Consider the following 19,509-nt stretch of genomic DNA (forward strand, 5'->3'; position numbering starts at 1 on the left):
TACACGGGGTACCCTTAAATGCCCTTAATGACTAACGGCGTTAACCGCCGTTAGCCTTAAACCTCATTAAACCCTAATTAGGCCTAATTAACCTAACTAAACCCTAATTAGGCCTAATTAACCTAACCCTAACCCCTAATTTCAAACCCTAACCCCCCTACCACCCAACCACCACCCCCTCCCCTCCACCCACCCCACCCCCTGCAGCCACAACCCCCACCGCAACCCCCACCCCACCGCAGTCCCCCACCCTCCCTCCCCCACTCCTCGCAACAACCGCAACCCCCCACCCTCCCTCCCCCACTCCCCGCAACCACTGCAGCCCCCGAAATACACCCCTCCCCAACCCCGCACCCCCACAGCACATCCCCCAACCCGCGCCACCACAACACCACCTCGCTTCCATTTTCGCAACCCTCCCCCACCCCCGTTGCACCACCCTCCTCCAATTTCCGCGAAACACAAAGTACCCCACAGCGAAAAAACAGAGAGAAGAAGAAAGGGTTGCGGGCGGCGCAGGCAGTGGGGTACGAAAATGGAAGGGGGTGGTGCTGTGGGGGGGGCAGGGGTGGGGGAGGGTCGGGGGCGCAATGGGGAAGGAGGTGTGGGGGGACTACTGAACTAAACTGAGTGGGGGAGGAGGGCTGCTGCGTGGGGTGGGGGGGGGTCTGGCTGCTGCGAGGGTGGGGGAGGAGGGTCGGGCTGCTGGCGGGGGAAGGGGAGGGCGGTCGGGCTGCTGGCGGGGGAGGGGGAGGGGTCGGGCTGCTGTGGGGGTAGGGGAGGGGAGGGGGGCTGTGTGGTGTGTGGTGTGTGGTGGTGGAGGGGTGGTGGGGGAAGGGGGCTGGGTGGTGGTTAGGGTTAGTTAGGGTTTAGGGTTTATTAAGGTTAATTAGAGTTTATTTAAGTTAATTAGGGGAAATTAGATGTTAATTACGGTTAATGACTAACGGCGTTTTTAACGCCGTTAGTCATTAAGGGCATTTAAGGGTACCCCGTGTATTAGTTTGAAACTTAGGGGTACCCTGTGAATTTTGAAAACTTGGAGGGTACCAGGTGAATTTTTTGAAAACTCGAGGGTACTTGGTGAAAAAACCGTTGTTTGGAGTATGAATTCAATCAACTTGGTTGTCTTTGTTTTAGTAGTATAATTGTTCTAGAGTAATGGTTTAATAGGATATGATCTTGGTTTTAGTAGTATACACTAATAGAATGAATGATTATTGTTGCGGTGATATCGTTGCGGTTTTACCTATACGCAGCAATATATCACATAAAAAGAAAAGTAAAAATAGAAAATAACCATATTGTTGCAGTTTCCGCCAAAAGCCACAGTAATATTGTTGCAATGGATATGTTTTGAAAATTTTCTGACCCAGGGAAGGATATATTGCTGCGGTTCTACCAAGAAACTGCAGCAATATTTGTTGTTCTCCTTTTCCCAAAAAAAACACTCATGCGGGTTTCATTATTTTCCCTTGGTCTTTCAATATTCCCGACCCTCTCACACACTCTCTCTCCTCTCACACCCTCTCACACCCTCTCACACTCTAGTCTCACAATCCAGCGAAAGGGGTTTGTTTCCGACAAGATTGCAGTGTTTTTCCGTCAAGGTCTGCTTCGAGTTTCCGGCGAAATGAGTTTCGAATCTCCTCCGCTTCTCCTCCTTCGTTTCTCCTTCGTTTTTCCTTCACCGGCGCCACTCCTTCACCTTCGGCGCTTCTCCTTCGAATTTCCAACGAGGGTTTGTCATATTAGGTTATTTTTTGTAAATTTTTCCTAACTAATAGTGTTCTGATGAAAAATTTGGCTTAAATTTATAGTTTAAAATTCTTAGTATAAAGTATACATATGATTAGTTATAAGATTTGAGTATTACAAAATGATTTTGTGATGATTTTGCTTAAGTTTTTGAATGCCCTAAAATGTTATACGGGATTGTTTATGCTTAAGTTCTTGTGATGTTCTTGCAATTTTTTATTTCAACTGATATGCAATGCCTTTATATTGATAGACTCACCAATGGGAGGGGAAGGGAAATCTAAGGAATGGTTGGTACTTGTTGTTTGGTGATAACTTGAAATCGCTTCAATGCATTATTGTTTGGTGATACTTGGAATCGCTTGAATGCGATTGTTTTAAGTACATCATATTGCCTAGATACCCGTTCAAGACTTACTCATTAGGAGTAAGTCTTGAATAGTCCCCGTTTTGGGACTGTTCTTAAACGTCACATCTCACTTAGGTGGTGAATGTGTGTTGATTCTTTGATTCTAAGTGAAATACGGTTAGTCATTTCCCTAATTTGTTCTCCGGTACATATAAGATAAACAATTATCTTTATCATGTACTTGGAAAACTGAAGGGAAATGCTGCCAATTTTACTTAGAATCAAAAGATACATGCATTCACTAGTGGGATTGGACGTTAAGGATGGGTTAGGTTGGGTGATAAGGACCCAATGGAAGCATGCATTGAATATTAGTTTGTTGTGTTATTTTATTTGTGAATTTTTTAATTAATAATAACTTTTTATGTATGTACGTGTGGGGGTTTTTAGAAATGGATCGAAGTTGGATGTATGGAAAGCGGAATACGTTGGAGTTCGTAGAAGGTGTGAATGAGTTTTGTAAATGTGTTGTAGAACATCAACGACTTACTGGCGAGGCTGAGTTTTATTGTCCATATGTTGATTGCTACAATGTGAATATGAGTTCTGATATTAGGACCATAAGGGATCATATTATTCGTCGTGGATTTAGGGCTGAGTATTATATTTGGTTATGGCATGGTGAGAAGGGAAAATATACTCGGGATAGGGTTAGTGTTGATGTTGGCACTAGTAATCATTAGGATTGATATGTCGAATGTGGGGTTGAGAATGAAGTTTGATGTAAGATCATGTTAGGATTGAAGGTGATGATGTAGTAGGTGATGAAAATGACAACGGAGATAATAGTGACACTGAGGATGAAGAGTTTGTGTGATCGATAGGTGAGATGTTGGAAGGGGCTCGTGACCATTTTAATGAGCGCCACGAGTTTTGACAGTTTGTCTGAAGCTGCTGGGAAACCCCTTTATCCAGGGTGTACAAAATACACTCAATTGAGTGGGTTTTAATCTTTTCAACATAAAACGAAACATAATTTGACTGATGTAGGCTTCACAGAACTCTTAGAAGCTTTACAATGATATGTTTCCTGAGGGTAATTTTTACCAAAATCACCTACTATGCCAAAAAATTAATGTGTCCTTTGGTTTGGAATATGAGCGATCGATGCATGTCCGAATGATTGCTTGTTGTATTGAAATGAGTATGCGAACCTTTATGAATGCCCGGGTGTGGTAAGTCCCGCTACAAATTTCCGAATGGGGTTGAGCCCGAGCCGGGCAATACGGGTCTTCTGCGAAAGTGTTGTGGTATCTTCCAGTTGTGCCAAGGTTTAGGAGGCTCTTTTTTATCAAAGAAGATGCAAAAAAACTAAGATGGCATGCTGATCGAAGGAAGAAAGATGAGATGCTTAGGCATCCAGCAGATTCTCCTCAATGGAAGGCTCTCGATTCCAGATAAACTGAATTTGGTTAGGAAGCTAGGAACTTGAGACTTGCATTGTGTACGGATGGAATGAACTCTTACGGTACATTGAGTAGTCAACATAGTACTTGGCCTTTTCTTTTAGTGATATACAATCTTCCTCCATGGTTGTGCATGAAGCAGAAATATATTATGTTGTCTCTTTAATTTCTGGGCCTAAGCAGCCGGGAAATGATATAGACATATATCTTGCACCTCTCATCGAAGATCTCAAAAAGATATGGGACGAAGGTGTTATGGTGTTTGATGCATATTCTAATGAAGATTTCAGGCTTCGTGCTATGCTATTCTGTACTATAAATGATTATCCTGCTTATGGGAATTTATCGGGGTATAAGGTCAAAGGGAAAAAGGCATGTCCCATTTGTGAGAATGGTATGGAGGCTACACTTTGCCACATTGTGGGAAACATGTCTATATCATTAATAGGCAATTCCTACATAGTTCTCATCCATATCGAAAGAAAAAAGCACCATTTAACGGGTTTGTTGAAAATGCTCCAGCTCCTAGACCGTTAACCGAAAAGAAGTTTATAATCGTGTTAAGGGGAGGAACAATATTTGGTAAGGGGTTAAACCTTCGGAAGACGATGGTGTCATTTGGAAAAAAGAGTCTATATTCTGGAGACTTCCTTATTGGAAATACTTACCAGTTAGACATTGTCTCGACGTAATGCATATTGAAAAAAATGTTTGTGATGCAATTATCGTACTTGTTGAATATGCCAGGAAAGACTAAGGATGGTCTTAAGGTTCGTAGAGATATGGAGAAATTGAAGATTCGGCCTAATTTATGGCCAAAGGTTAAGGAAAAAGCTAAGAAAGGAAAGGGAACAACAACGTATTTGCCTCCAGCTTGTTATACATTGTCTAGGAAAGAGAAACGATTGTTCTGTGAGTGTTATATACGGTATTAAGGTTCCCACTGGATACTCATCTAACATGAGAAGACTTGTTTCTATGACTGATCTGAAATTAATTGGGTTGAAGTCTCATGACTGTCATGTGATGATGCAAGTGTTTTTGCCGATTGCAATACGCGGATTCTTCCAAAACATGTCAGCTTGCTATCACGAGGTTGTGTTCATTTTCAATACCATTGTAACAAGGTACTTGATCCTGATAAGTTGGATGCTTTGCAAAATGAGGTGGTGATCACATTTTGTCAATTTGAGATGTATTTCCAGCTTCTTTTTTTGACATTATGGTTCACTTAGTCCTTCATTTGTAAGGAGATTAAATGTGTGGCCTGTGTTTTTAAGATGGGCATACCCTTTTGAGAGACATATGGGTTTTTGAAAAAGAAAGTGAAGAATCCAGCAAGACCAGAGGCGAGTATTATTCAAAAACAATTGCCGAAGAGGTTGGAGGATATTGTTCTTCTTATTTTGCTAAGTGTGACGATAGGTCTTCCAAAGTCCAGACGAGGGTAGATTAGAAGGCAAAGGTGGGGTCGGAATGCGACATATTTCACCTTCATTGAGTGAGTTGAATAAAGCTCATCTTTTCGTGTTGCACCATGTTACTGAAGTTAATCTGTACTTAGAAAGACATATGCATGAATTGCACCACAAAAATCCGTCAAAAGGGGAGAGGGTGTTGATGAATGAGCATAACAGGTCTTTCATTGACTAGTTCCACAATAAAGTAATTGGTGAATTTTTTGGAAACAACCATCATGTACCTGATACAATTAAGTGGTTGGCATGCGGTCCACGTGACAGTTTTAAATCGTATGATGGGTATGATATCAATGGATATACCTTTTACATTGAACGTCAGGACAAGAAATCAAAGGTGGTACAAAATTATGGGGTTTCAATGGTTGCATCATCTAGGGAGTATACGAGTACAAAGGATAAAGCTCTGATTAATGCTAAACAATCATATTATGGGATCATTAAGGAAATATGGGAGCTCGATTATTGTGACTTCACTATGCCTGTTTTTCAATGCAAGTGGGCGGATAATAGACGTGGTTTGCAAACGGATGATTGCAATTTTACTCTAGTCGATATGAGTCGTCTGCGTGACACGAAAGAACCTTTTATCCTTGCATCACAAGCAAAACAAGTGTTCTACGTATCTAATCATGTACACACTCAGTGGTACATTATTGTTAATGGTAAAAGGCAAATTTTAGGAGTATGTGATGTTGACGACGAAGAAGAATATGATAGGTTTGATGATATCCCTCTTTTATCAATCCTAAATGATGATATGATGGATGTGTCTGATACTGAATATAGTTACATGCGAATGGATTACCAAGAAGGTATAACGGTCATCGACCAACCTATTGACCAAAATTAAAGGTAAAAAATGTTCTATATGAGTAATTTGAATTATAAATTGATGTACTTATAATAGATTCCGTTACAATAATGTGTTGATATATATTGTTTTAAATTTCGTTAACACTTTTTGTTGTTTCTATGTATATGACGATTTGAGCGATCATTCATCGGATTTCGATGCACCTTTTCACCCAGAAAAGAAGACTGACCAGGGAGAGGACAGTGATCGTACTGCAGATGCAGTTGATGCTTGGATGGAGAGGATAGAACTAGATGCTGATAGGAACGCTTTACTTGACATTGAGGTGACATCTGAATAACCACCCCCTTCAGGTTCACGCTTATTTGATTATTTTAAATATTGAATATGTAATTTATTTGTTCGTTCTCTAATTTAATTTCCTTATTTTGATTCTTAGATTGTCGTCAGACCAGTGCATATTATGGTGCACAAGGCAGGGGGAAGAAGTCAAGTGGGAATCTAAAGGCAGCTAGAAAAAGTAAAAGAGGTCCCACGATGAATCTCCACAACACAGGAGATATGCACTTAAAGTTTGATGCTTTGGGAAGACCAATAGGTAAATAGTTATAATTTATCATGCTTGTTATAATTTTATGTTTGGATTTCTAATTATTTGCTCTATTAGGTCCATGTTGAGCCAAGTATGGTATTTGGGTCGGTCTTTCTATACGGAAGCTTAACATCGATTGGAAATGGAGACACATTTCTCCTACCTTGTTGGATATGATGTGGACAGAGGCTATGACGTCAGATAAGGCTGTAGTAAGTTTATTATCTAATTATTAACTTGGTTTTATTAATTTAAATTATATTCTACTAACTTAATGCGTTTTTGTTTTGCAGAAAAAGCGAGAAAAGGCGCTCGAGAGTGCAAAAAAAAAACACACATCATCACCACTTAGGTCAAAGGAGCTACGGGGATGCTAGAGAGTTGTGGAAGCAGGAGAACTTCTGTCCACCTAGTTTTGATTCTATGTCGTCATCTAGTACACCATCCTCCTCGGTGTCCTCCACTATCAACCGGGGTGATGACTGGTGGTGTACGATGCATAAGAAAGATCCTGTTACTAAACAACGATTTATTCCAGTTAAGGAAACAAAGATTGCAGCTGGCAAATACGTATGTATATTACTATAGCTTTTAGTTTGACATATGAATATTTTTTTTCCTTTATTAACTACATTATTACTTGTAACTTATTTTTTGGGCAGTTGGAGTACAAGGAGAAGTAAGCCAGGGGTGAGTTCACTCCAATACGTAACAAAGACGCCCTTTTATGGCTCTTGGAGTGAAGCCAGATCATTCGGGTCGTTGTTATGATTTTGGAGGCGGGAATGTTGGTTATAGGAAGGCTTTTGGGCGTCCACCTCCTAGGAACTATTGGAGCTCGAGTCAGGAACAAGAGGAAGCACTCATGCGAAAAATGAGTGAAAGGTGGAGGGAGGACATTGTCACATACATGCAGAATGTGATAATTTCACAGCCCACTCAGCCACCTACTATGCTATATCCTATTTTTTCCTTCACCATTTGATGTGTCATCTCCTTCACAACCCACTCAGCCACCTACTGGGATATATCCTTTTTTTTCCTTCACCATTTGTTGTGCCATCTCCTTCATAGCCCACTCAGCCACTTATTCCATCATTTGTTCCATTATGTGATGGGCCGTCTTCTGGGCTAGCTGCTTAACAGCCCACTCAGCTACGTACTCCACTATCTGGATTTTTTGACACTCATTCTCCTCAGTTGAAGATACATATAATTATTATATATACATGTGCTTTATACAAATAATTATCTTATATGCATGTGCTTTATACAAATAATTATCATATATAAAATAATATCTTACCTAAATAATTAGAACTTTACGTTGTTGTTAGGACGAGATTCCATGTCGATTGTATTTGATAGATCCAACTAGTGGAGAGACTTGTCTAGTGGCAGATGCATATTCTTATGCTTTTGATGAGACCACTACAGTTCATGGGTCTAAAATGATGAATGATCACCTTAAAGTGAAAGTTCATCGTTTTAATTTGTAGAGAAGTATATAGTCGTTTGCCACTACTTATCCCTGTCCCTGCATATGAAATCAACACTACAGCTACTGCTTTGGGTACGTGGGTGCAATGGCCAAAAACTTTTGTGCAAATGTTTGGTGATGAGGTAATTGTTCAAATCTTATCCATTTTTGTAAAAATAATAGCATTAAATTTAAAAATTTCATAATCTTATGCACGTTTTCAAAAATAATTATTAGGTTACACCGACACCTAAAAAACAAAAAGGGATTTAGGGGGAGGCTGTTAGATCTTCTAGCCAGCTGCTTTCAGCCGGTTCGGCTTATCGTTATAGTCTAGTTATCGATGATGTATCGTTCTTGGACTCCCTCACTGAGTCTTTAGGGAGTTAGCATATACGCTTGTCCTTGTCATCCTAGACGATGATGTTGTTGGTGTTACCTTGCCGAGCTCCTTGTTCCATCATTCAGGAGATGATGGCACCGCTTATCTAACCAAGGAGGATATTATTGGCCAGTTTTTGAAAGGAGAGATGATTAATATTTCTATTATCCAAGTGTACGTGAGGTAAAAATAATCAAAGTTATGATTTTATTTTTTTACATTTCATTATATGGTAGTTGTATTTTCACATAGAATTTACTTTTGCCAATGAGTTTTTAGGGCAACGAAGTCTAACTTGGATGGATTTGGGGATGCTATTTGGACGTGTTTGTTGGATGTGTCCGGAGAGTACTGCGGATGTGCATGCATCAGAGGCTGTAACGACTTATATTCAGCATGCTTTGACGGGATCCGTCGTTCTTGGTGCTAGTATCATCTTCGCGCCAATCTTTTAAGAGTAATATTCTATCTTAATATATAGTTTTACAAATATTGATTGTTGCATGATATGTGATTTTTTTAGTAATTATTGTTATTCAATCTTGCAATAGCCGTCATTTGATGCTCCTTGTCATATGTCCCTCGCTCGGGATAGTTTATACCTTTGATTCCACTAGCTTTCACAAGGAGCGAAAATTAAACATTTGAACGCCTATGATAGGGTAAATTGATCGGTTTGATATACTTTAAATGAATTGAAATTATAGCATACAACAATTAAAGACTAAATCATTTGATGTTTTGTTATGTAGTGCTTTTAGGAGGTTTCGGTTGAGCGGCAACAAAGTTCATCAGGAGAAGCTTTTGTGGAAACATGTTGAGGTATAATATAGACTTGTTTGATTCAATTAAAAGCCTACTTTATTCTCATTGTACTGTAAATTTCCTTATTTTCTTAAAACTTTTCATAAAGTGCCCGCAACAACAACGAGGCACGGAGTGCGGTTATTTTGTCATGCGATACATTTTTGACGTACTCGCTTCATATTTTGGTTCGGAAGATTTCGATGAAGTAAGTTTTTGTTTACTTATAATTATTCATTTCATATTTTATATATTTAACTTTTTGAGGCTAACTTCGGTAAATTATTTTTGGGTTGCTCGTACCTTTACCCATGATCCTTATATGGAAGATCAAATCAATGAGGTGAAGAATAAATGGGCAAGATACTTTATTGATGAGTGTATTGCGTAGTTTAGTTAGTTATGTTAATTTTCTTTGTTATTCTAACTTTAGACGAATACATATAAATTAGTAGTGCAACTTGTACCAACCAACATTATCATAGTGACTTGGATTTCATAATATATATATATGTTTGATTCGTATGATATTTGTGTTGGATTGAATCGTATTTATTTATTTTTGAACTTGGAATTCGGATGGTGGATGTTGGAGGAAAATTGGTTCTTAGAGGATGATGGATGTTGGTTGGTGGATGAATTTTGGATGATGGATGTTCTTTGTTGGCCTCATTTTGGATGATGGATGTTGGTTTGTTGCATATAATGTTGTACAAGTTAATTCCCAATTATGGATTTATCCAATTTACAAACGGAGCTATGTTGAAATTTATACAGAAAATTTTGTTGCATATTGCTGCATGCTGCATAGCTTTCTGGAGGTTGGATTATGGGAACTCCATGCATTAAAAAAATTACGCATATTGTTGCGGTTTCTGGGGAAAATGCAGCAATATGTTGTATTTAATAATAATAAAAGGCATATTGCTGCGGTTTACCCAAGAAACCGCAACAATATGACTTTTTTTATTATTAAATACAGCATGTTGCTGAGGGTTTTCCTACATGCTGTACGAATCTGATATAACATAAATATATTGTTGCGGTTTTGCCTAGAAACCGTAGCAATATGTTCAGATATTGATGCGGTTTAAAATCGCAGCAATATATTAATTACCTATTACTGCCTCCTTATTGTTGCGCGGCCAAAACCGTCGCAATAGGCCACTTAAGGACCGCAACAATAAGCATTTATTCTACTAGTGATAATTGCTAAGAAACAATGATTTGAGTATAAGTTGTAAATTTTTATACTATATCTAATCTTATGAGTAACCCCAAATGGTAGAGTAACTCATTTCTTCATACGAGTAACCTCATTCCTTCTTAAAAGTAAATTAATTAGTATTTCCTTTTGTTATAAAAGTAACACCCTTTTATCGGTAAGAGTAACCACATATTCATACAAGTCCATTTGCTCATAGAAGTAGTAAATAGTAACTTCATTTGTTTATAAGGGTTTGTGCACAAGGGTTAGCTTCTAAAAGTCATATCTCACAACATACTCAATATTTTGGGGAAGATTTAAGTTAGTAATCGCTTAGTAAGCGTGCACTTATCGTACATCTACCTGGAAGTATTGAGAGAGCTGGGCCCACCCCTTCAATTCATTAATTCTTTTATCTATGAAAATCTAGTTAGACTTGCTAAAGATCGTGATCGAGATGAATATTTGGCTCGGTAGCTTTCCAGCGCCTGGTCAAAAAGTCGGATCCTTGATAAATTGATAAGGATGGGAGCTCTCACGCCTATATTTTGTGGTCACCCGTACACAAGACGCTTTGTTTTTTATTTTTTTTCAATTACATGTAGATAAAGATAGATCTATTGGATTGTGCGGTATAGACATAGGTTGTTTTTTTTGGCTACACTGGGGACCCTATGATAAGATGAAGGACACTGCTAAACCGACACCTTTCGCAGGTTAAATCGACTTGGGTTTGAGGACAGACACTTTGAGATTGGAGAGGTGGTAAGGGAAAACCCTCTTTCAAAGTGCATCTAGTGGGAATTGAATTTTCAATCTTAAAATTGAAAGGTTCTTTTCTTATCATTATGTCAAACTTAGCTTGGTATATAGCCGTTGGTTGAGGTGATATAAATTCTGGATGTTCTTTGGCGACGATTCGCATATATGTACGTGGACAGTGAGATCATTTATGCTAGTCAAACTATCATTAGTATTTCATGTATGAACAAATAAAAGAATGAGTTGCCAGCCATAGCCAACTTGGTTTCATCTTTCATGGCCAGCTTATGCTTTAATATTATCAATTATGAAACATGTCATTATTCTTGAATATTCTTTTTTCCCATTTATAAAAATGACAAATGTCCTTTGATAAAAAGCTTAGACTACTCCGAAATCCAACGGGTCCAACTTTATAAAATATTTATTCCCATTGCAAAAGTATTTAATCGGCCCAGTACTATTTATTTATTTATTTATTACAAAACGGAAGTAAAAACAAATTTTAATCAGTATAAACTAATTACTACCCCTTATGGAAAGGAAGTAATTTGTTTGTGTCAGTAAATTACTTTTTGTTACAATTATATTTACACTTGACAGTATCCCGCGAAAATGCCGCAGATAAATTAATAGACAAAAACGATGTAATATCTAGATTGACATTTCATCTTTAAGCCTTAGCTTGTGGTTGGAGTATAATCACCTACAAACTGAAAAGGTCTCAAAGATCAAAGGTTAAGACCTTTTACAAACATTCTTATTCATTTTAGTAACAAAGACTATTATATTTGATGTGGTAAATAATTTAGTATCTATTTGGACTTTTTTTACAATAAGTGATGTGGTCTGGTGGCAAAAGTAATGAAATCCTAAGTAGATGGTCAGGGTACCAACTCTTCTTGCATAACTTTTTTGAGTCATTTGAAATAGAAATGGAGGTTTTATGGCAAAACTTATATGGCGCCATATAAACACATATTTATAGATGACATGTGGCGTGGGATGCTACTGTTCCCCATAGTTTTAACATATATACTACTACCTCCGTTTCTTTTTAATTGTTACACTTTGACATTTTACACTATTCACAAATTGCACTTTGACCCTCGTTTGTGATTTATACGTGAATAAAAACATAGTCATGTGATATCTTGTTAGATTCGTATTAGTATGTATTTTATTAATATGTAGTTTTTATATTTTTTACAAATACAAAATTAGAGATATAAAGGCTCAAAATAGTGCATCGGCATGCGTGAAAAGTGTAAGTGTAACAATTAAAAAGAAACGGAGGTAGTAGTATTTTGATCCGGACGATATCTCGAGTCAATTATATTATCAAATGTATTATTATGTACCACGTGGCGTGCTAAATCATTTGATGGATCTCTAATCATATCATTCTTATACATAAAAAAAAATAGTAATATGGACGTATGTGATGAAATAAATGTAAAAGGAGAAAGCACAAGGACCAAGGAGAGGAGAAATATAGAAATAATTAAAAAGAGTGTCTGATGAAAAGAGAGATAGAGAAAAGAACATGCCCTTATTTCGTTCAGTTCTTTTACTCTCACATATCACTATTCATTTCAGTTCAGTTCAATTCAGTTCAGCTATTTTATGCAGAAAAGAACATGCCCTTATTTTAGAACGGAAGAAGTATTAGTTTTTAAGCACCCCTTGTATCCCTTACTCTGTTTCTATCAACTAAAAAAAATACTTACTTCGTTCTTTAAAGGATGTAACATTTACATATTACACATTATCTAATGCATTGTTTTGATCCTTAATATCTTTAATTTTGTATAAGTAAAAATTATTATAAATTGATATTAAGATTATCTAACTTTAACCAAATTTACAAACAAATAAAAAATATTAATGAAACAAAGACATTATATATGTACACTTCCTATTATTCAAAATCGCATTATTTTCATTTTAGGAAATCTCGTTTTAATTGCATTGTTACTTTACTTGGTAATGAGTTTTCTATAATTTTATGAGTGCAATATGAAAAAGAGATAATAATACTCTCTCCGTTTCATTTTAATTGTTACACTTTGACATTTTACACTATTTACCAATTGCACTTTGACCCTCGGTGATTTATACGTGAATAAAAACATAGTCATGTGAGATCTTGTTAGATTCGTCTTAGTATGTATTTTATTAATATGTATTTTTTATAATTTTTGCAAATACAAAACTAAAAATATATATCGTCAAAGTTTTGCATTAGCATGCGTGAAAAGTGTAAGTGTAACAATTAAAATAAAACTGAGGGAGTAGAACCAAGGAAGTATAAATTAATATACAAAACAAATATTGACTCTCTTTTTCAATACTTGCATCATACTTTCTTAGTTTAGAAATAGTTGCACCGTTTCATATTTTCACGCTTGCCAATGCATGGATTCAAACAGTAATATCTTCAATTATCAATGACTATATTTTCCTGAAAATATAAGTCACTAAAGATAATCAAAATATAAGATGTGAATAGTAAACACTATGCAAATAGTGCAACTATCTCTAAACGGATGAAGTATAACATAGGCACAATTATTTAGAAGAGCAGAGGAGAGAAATAAGAAGCGAACTCCATCCCACGTACTTGGATAGAGAGAGAACATATTGCCAATTTAGGAAATGATGTAATTGATATGCAATCATCATTTTAAGGAAATAATACAAGTATAAAAAGTACAAAAAGTATAATCATAGAAATGTCCAACTTAAAAATCATGAAAAAGTTACAACGAATATTGGTAATAGTAAGGTTGAGGTGGTGGAGTGGTGACATAACTCCCCACCTCATGAGAAATGATAAACCTCTAACTGTTAGATGTTTGCCAAACATCTAACATTCAAGTGGCAACATATAAGTGGTACACATGTCACTATATTGTTTATCCAAACAAATTACTTTTTCCAATTTTTTAAACTTGTATATCTCAAAAAATATATTTTAGAAAAAAATAAAAAATATACCAATATTCATATATTTTTATTCTCTACAAATAGACATCCATCTTGATATAATTTCATCATATTTTTATTTTACTCTTCTCTATCTATATGTAAAAAAAAATACGAACACTATCTGTTTATACACAAACACTATTGTGATTTGCATAAACACTAATTATAGTTACACGAACACGAGTTCTAGTAGCATGAACACTGTATATTAGCATCGGAATCTTCTGAGTGTCCAATTAAAAAAATACGAACACTATCTGTTTATACATAAACACTATTTTTAGTTGCATAAACACTAGTTATAGTTACACGAACACAAGTTGCAGTAGCATGAACATCATATATTAGCATCGAAATTTTCTGATAGTGCCCAATTTTCGAAATTACTTTTTTGTTTGACTGAAAACTTTTTTTCATATATATTGACAATTTTACCCCTGCTAGATGTTTATAAACATCTAGCAGTTAGAGGTTTATCATTTCTCCCACCTCATATGTCATATCCTTAAAGTATAAGGATTAAACCTCATGAGATATTAGTAATAGTGAGGTTGAGCTGGTGGAGTGGTGACATAACTCCCCACCTCATATGTCATATCCCTAAAGTATAAGGATTAAACCTCATGAGATTTGTTTGAGAATTCCATTTATCCCCTTTATCTTACTTTAAAAAATTGATTAGTTATAGTACTATCTCCGTCAAGAGGTACATATTTATCTTAGTCGTATCACGTCTGATATCTCTATCAAAATGTATAATTTCAGATAGAATTTAATAGTTAATCATAGTCTCACCATCGTACAGTTATTCATATATTTAAAGAATATGATTGCCAACTACACTTGGATTTGGAAAGTCTACATATCATATGATATGAACGTTTAAAGTAGCATAAAAGAACTGCGAATGATGGCAAGTGTTATTAAATAAAGGTACTAATCCAGAAAATATAGATAAAGAATCGGCGGGAGATACCAATTTGTCATTTCTTGCTGTTCAAAATCCAAATTACAACATCAGATATGTATTGGCTACCCACTTTGCCCACATCATATCCCCATAATACACACTGATATTTCAAATATAGCTCTCCCCCACAACAAATAATCCAAAAGAATACAGGCTAATATGCACAGTTCCACACTCAATCCAATTTCTAGTAACTGAGGGAAGTGTTAAAACTTTAAAAAAGCAAAGAATCTTCTTAAAGAGCAAAATGACATACACCAAAAGACATCCAACTTTTTCAAGAATTGCAAATCCAAACAAAAAAAAAAAATCCTAGCTAAACTCCTAGGCAGCAACCCCCAGTTTCACCCCTTCCTCCAGCAAGAGGAAAATAAAAACGAACCAAATATCAAATCGTTTGTTAGTAAACCAGTAATAAGAAACTAAGTAGGTAACTCCACATACGTGGAACCCATTTTAATGTTTTCTTTTACTTACTGATAAACTATTTGATATTTAGCCACACCATAAAAAATTGGTAGTAATTTAAATTCATCACACTGTTTACAGTGTCGTTGATTCAATTGACTACTAATAAATATGAACTTTCTCGCAAATTTCATCACAGACCACGATGCACATAAAGCCATGCTTTAAATGATGTATCCGCACGTGTAGACTAGCTGGGCATTTTCCGAGACTGGAAAATGGCGATATGGCCTTAAAAAAAAAAATCTAACCCCAAAACATTGAATGGTGAAAAACAAAGAAAGAGGGAAAAGAAAAAAGAATCACCGTGGGTAACGTGAAATCGTCCAGTCAATGCTCTCAGTCAAGGGAGAGAGAAGGGAACTTGGCACACCTTCTAGAGAGAGAAACCAAGCAGTCATCCTTAGGGCAAATGGTAGGACAAAATGCAAGATCATCACAGCCATCAGTACGGTGTCGTTTAAACTCTATCAAGGTGGAAAACATAGCAATGAAGAGTACAAGCAAGTTGAGAGCATATCTCTGGCCAACACACTGGTGTCCACCCGCGCCAAACACCAGATAATTCCTCCTGTAGAGCTGATCCTCCCTTCTCTCCTCAAGAAAAAACCGGTCTGGATCGAAATTTTCAGGGTTTGTAAACCCTTGAAAAGAAGACTCATAAGGAGACGGAAACACAATTGTACCCTTGGGTACAATATACTTCTCCGTTAGCTGGAAATCCTCCCGTGCTAAATGTGGGACCAGCGTGGCAGGTGCACGGTAGCGCACAACTTCACGCGCTACCGCCTGTGTGTACTTCATCGACGCAAGCTGATCTTGCGTAATAAGCGTGTTGGAATCAACCTTCCAAATTGTTTCTACTTCTTTACGAACTTTCATAAGGACATCCGGATGGGAATCTAGGAGTGTTACCGCCCACAGTAGCGAAGACGTAGACGCATCTTGTGCTGCAAAGAGGAAGTCAAATACATGGGCACCGATCTCACGGTTACTACAGTTGGGAGGTTGAAATTCCAACGGTGTATCAGATTCTCTCTCCTCTCGTACCATGTCTTGCATCCAGTAGTCAACCAAACACTTGGGCTCCTCATCAGCAAGCATCTTTTTCTTACTTTGTTCAACGCAGTTAGTCAACGCGCCAACCAACCGATCTACCGCCAAACGCGCTCTACGAAACGCGAAACCTGGCAAATCGATTGGGAGCGCGATCACACCAAGGTTGAAGTAGTTGTAATCCACTTTGAAGCGCTGACGCGCTTCTTTGTCAAGATAAGAACCTGCAAAAACATTCTGAGATGTTTCGAGATTCATCTCGCGGACAAGAAGCCGGAGCTTAACCGGGATGTTAGACCCAGTTTCGGTCCATCGAATCAGGTGCTTGAGGATGACAAGTTGTTGAATATCGGTGTAGGTGGCTAAAGCTTTTGGAGTGAAATTTGGGGCCATTCTACGGCGAAGATCCTTGTGTTCTTGCCCGTATAAATAAATCATGTTGTGCTCCCCAAATAACTTCTTCCCGAAAGGGTGCCCGATCAGCTGGAAAGCATCGGGTCGAACATTCGCAAAGATTTTGTGGCTCATTTCTGAGTCTCGAGTGAGGATGATGAATTTGCCAATGATATAATTGGCGGAGATTCCAAGTGGAGACAATTTGGCGTAGTCCGCTTGATCGTCCCAGAACTTGGCTGGATCTCGAACGAGGTTGATTACATTACCTAAGAATGGAACCACTATAGTTGGGCCGGGTATGTGTGATTTCTTTTTTAGGTACAGGATTTGCTCCAATATGAGAAGGAATGCTAAGAATGTTGCTACATATGGAGCTGCTAACTTCAAAGCAACCCAAATTTCTGGCAAGGAAAGTTTCATGGCGGCAAACAATGATTTTAGATGTGAAGGGAAAATTGGAAAAGAATTCAATTTTGGTTGGAGGGAAGTTTTGAAGAGAGAAAAAAAATGAGCGGTGTGTTGGAATTTTGGGTTCATATAAAGAAGTTGAGGTTGGACCACTTTTTCTCTCTCTACCGTTTATCTGGAAACATATGAGAGAGAAAGTTACACTGTTTTCTAATTGACCGTTTGGCGTTCCGCATTTGTGTGACTGAATCCCATGTGACTTATAGAGGAGAGTGTCAGTTTGTCAAAAGGAAAAAAGTTAGAGTTTTCATTTATTACTTATCTTTTGTCAGAATTTAAATTATATTTTAATAAAAAAATTGAATTTTTTAACAAGAGTAATACTAAGGAATAGGAAGATCATTTTGAAATTTTATTTATCCGTTTTATCGGTTATAAGTCAACTTGACTTACTAAAAAAAATTTCATATAAAGCTTGTAGTACGAAAGAATAGAAAAAAAAAGTTTATATTATTGTAATTAGAAAATTCTTAAAAATAAAAAACTATTGAGAAAAGAGAGCATGAGTGTTTTGACTCACTTTCTCAGAATTTAAATTTATTACTTTATCTTTACATTTTGTTAGAATTTAAATCATCTTTTAATCAAGGCAAAAGCGAACTACGATCGATAAAAAATATATCATTCTACTTAATTACTCATATTTATATAAAATAATATAAAAATTCCAATTTCCAATACCATGCATTTAAATGCTTTATATTGCAATTAAATATTTTTTCGTTTCCTTTTGAAAAATATTAAATATTTTACATTTAAATTATATATTATTCTATTATTTGTACAAATATGAGTTATTAGGTAGAACAATATATTTTCAATAAAAAAAATAGAACAATATATTTCCTCCATTAATCAAAAAGTAAAAACCAGGCCAAAATATCGAGAGGAACTTTCTCACTTCTATGTCAGATCTGCCGCCTCACCTGCCGAAGTTCTGCCGCCAAGAAAGGTTTGCCGACACCGTCCACTCCCACACTCCAACCTCTCCCTCACGCCGCTGCTACTGCGGCCTGGAAACGGACGGTTAACAATAACGGGCCGCCTAGTTTATCTATTTTTTAAATTGGGAAAACATGTAATTGATCTGATTGTACAATTAGGGGAATGAGGGCGAGCAAGTATGAGTTTCTGGTATCAAAAAAGAAAAATTACCTGCGGACTGCAGTCAGTGGCGTAGGCCGGAGTTGCGTCACTTGTCGCGCCTCCCGGTGCCGGTGTAAGTGTTGCTTCAGTCTTCACGACAAACATTAATAAGTAGGTAACTGGAAAACTGGGCAAGGTATCTTCTCAGTGAGAATTGAGATGAGATATGATTTGTTAGAGTGAGATTTTTTTATTTTTCAGAAATTAATTATCAGTAACTTTTCTACTTTTGTTTATTACGTTATTGACTTATTGTGCTTCCCCATCACTTGTGCAGGACAATAAATGACTTATGACCGTGCAATTACGAGCAATATATTCCTATACCGAGTATGGGTCAAGTCAATATCATGATATTTATGTATTTTTTATGACAATTAATATTAAAAAATTATAAATTTTTTGTTTTTTTTTTTCGGAGGTTTGTTAGTTGAAATTTTATACTTCCTCCAATTTTTTTTAGATGCTACACTTTCTATTTTGGGAAATTTTAAATTAGATGTTACACTTTTATTTTGGGTAATAACTTTTCTCTATCTCTCTCCTATCACATGTTCACATGTGGCCCTTTTGTTTTTCATTCTCTCTATCTTTCTCCTCTCCAAAAATTACCTAGGAGTCCGTTATTTGAAAAGCGTAACATCTAATAAAAAAACGGAGGAAGTATCATATTTTAACAATATCTTATCATATCAGTTAGCTATTAAATCATATTTGGGCTACATCTAATCATATCAAGTAAATGGTATAAGAAAAGTTTCCCATACCGAATATGGGAGTATACTTTCTCGTGCAATTAATACTAGTTTCTTTAGTGCTTCTCTTTTCTTTTCTTTTTTTTCCTTTTTTTTTCTCTTCAAAAATTCTCCAGTTTTTTCCATTTTGGGATGCAGCTGTACATGTACCCCACCTCTCCGTG

The 19,509-nt window shown here is 36.7% G+C and overlaps 1 protein-coding gene across 2 annotated transcripts; it reads right to left on the minus strand.

Annotated features, from left to right (window-relative positions):
* Positions 1–15,035: 15,035 nt before the first annotated feature.
* LOC104883528 (cytochrome P450 710A1) lies at positions 15,036–18,870 on the minus strand. Of its 2 annotated transcripts, none has more exons than XM_010668070.4 (2): positions 18,600–18,870; positions 15,036–18,457 (listed from the first exon to the last, which is right to left on the minus strand). In XM_010668070.4, exon 2 carries the CDS (start codon positions 17,511–17,513, stop codon positions 15,864–15,866), a length of 1,650 nt encoding a protein of 549 aa, XP_010666372.1. In that variant the 5' UTR covers positions 17,514–18,457; positions 18,600–18,870; the 3' UTR covers positions 15,036–15,863. The 2 variants fall into 2 exon arrangements, with proteins under 2 accessions (XP_010666372.1, XP_048490451.1); XM_048634494.2 differs by having other exon boundaries at positions 15,036–18,498.
* Between the last annotated feature and the right edge of the window lie 639 nt (positions 18,871–19,509).

Source organism: Beta vulgaris, chromosome 8 (assembly GCF_026745355.1).
Source record: "Beta vulgaris subsp. vulgaris cultivar EL10 chromosome 8, EL10.2, whole genome shotgun sequence".
Taxonomy (NCBI): domain Eukaryota; kingdom Viridiplantae; phylum Streptophyta; class Magnoliopsida; order Caryophyllales; family Amaranthaceae; genus Beta; species Beta vulgaris.

Excerpts from the sequence above, each read along its gene's own strand:
- LOC104883528 (XM_010668070.4), bottom strand. The coding sequence starts at position 17,513 with ATGAACCCAAAATTCCAACACACCGCTCATTTTTTTTCTCTCTTCAAA.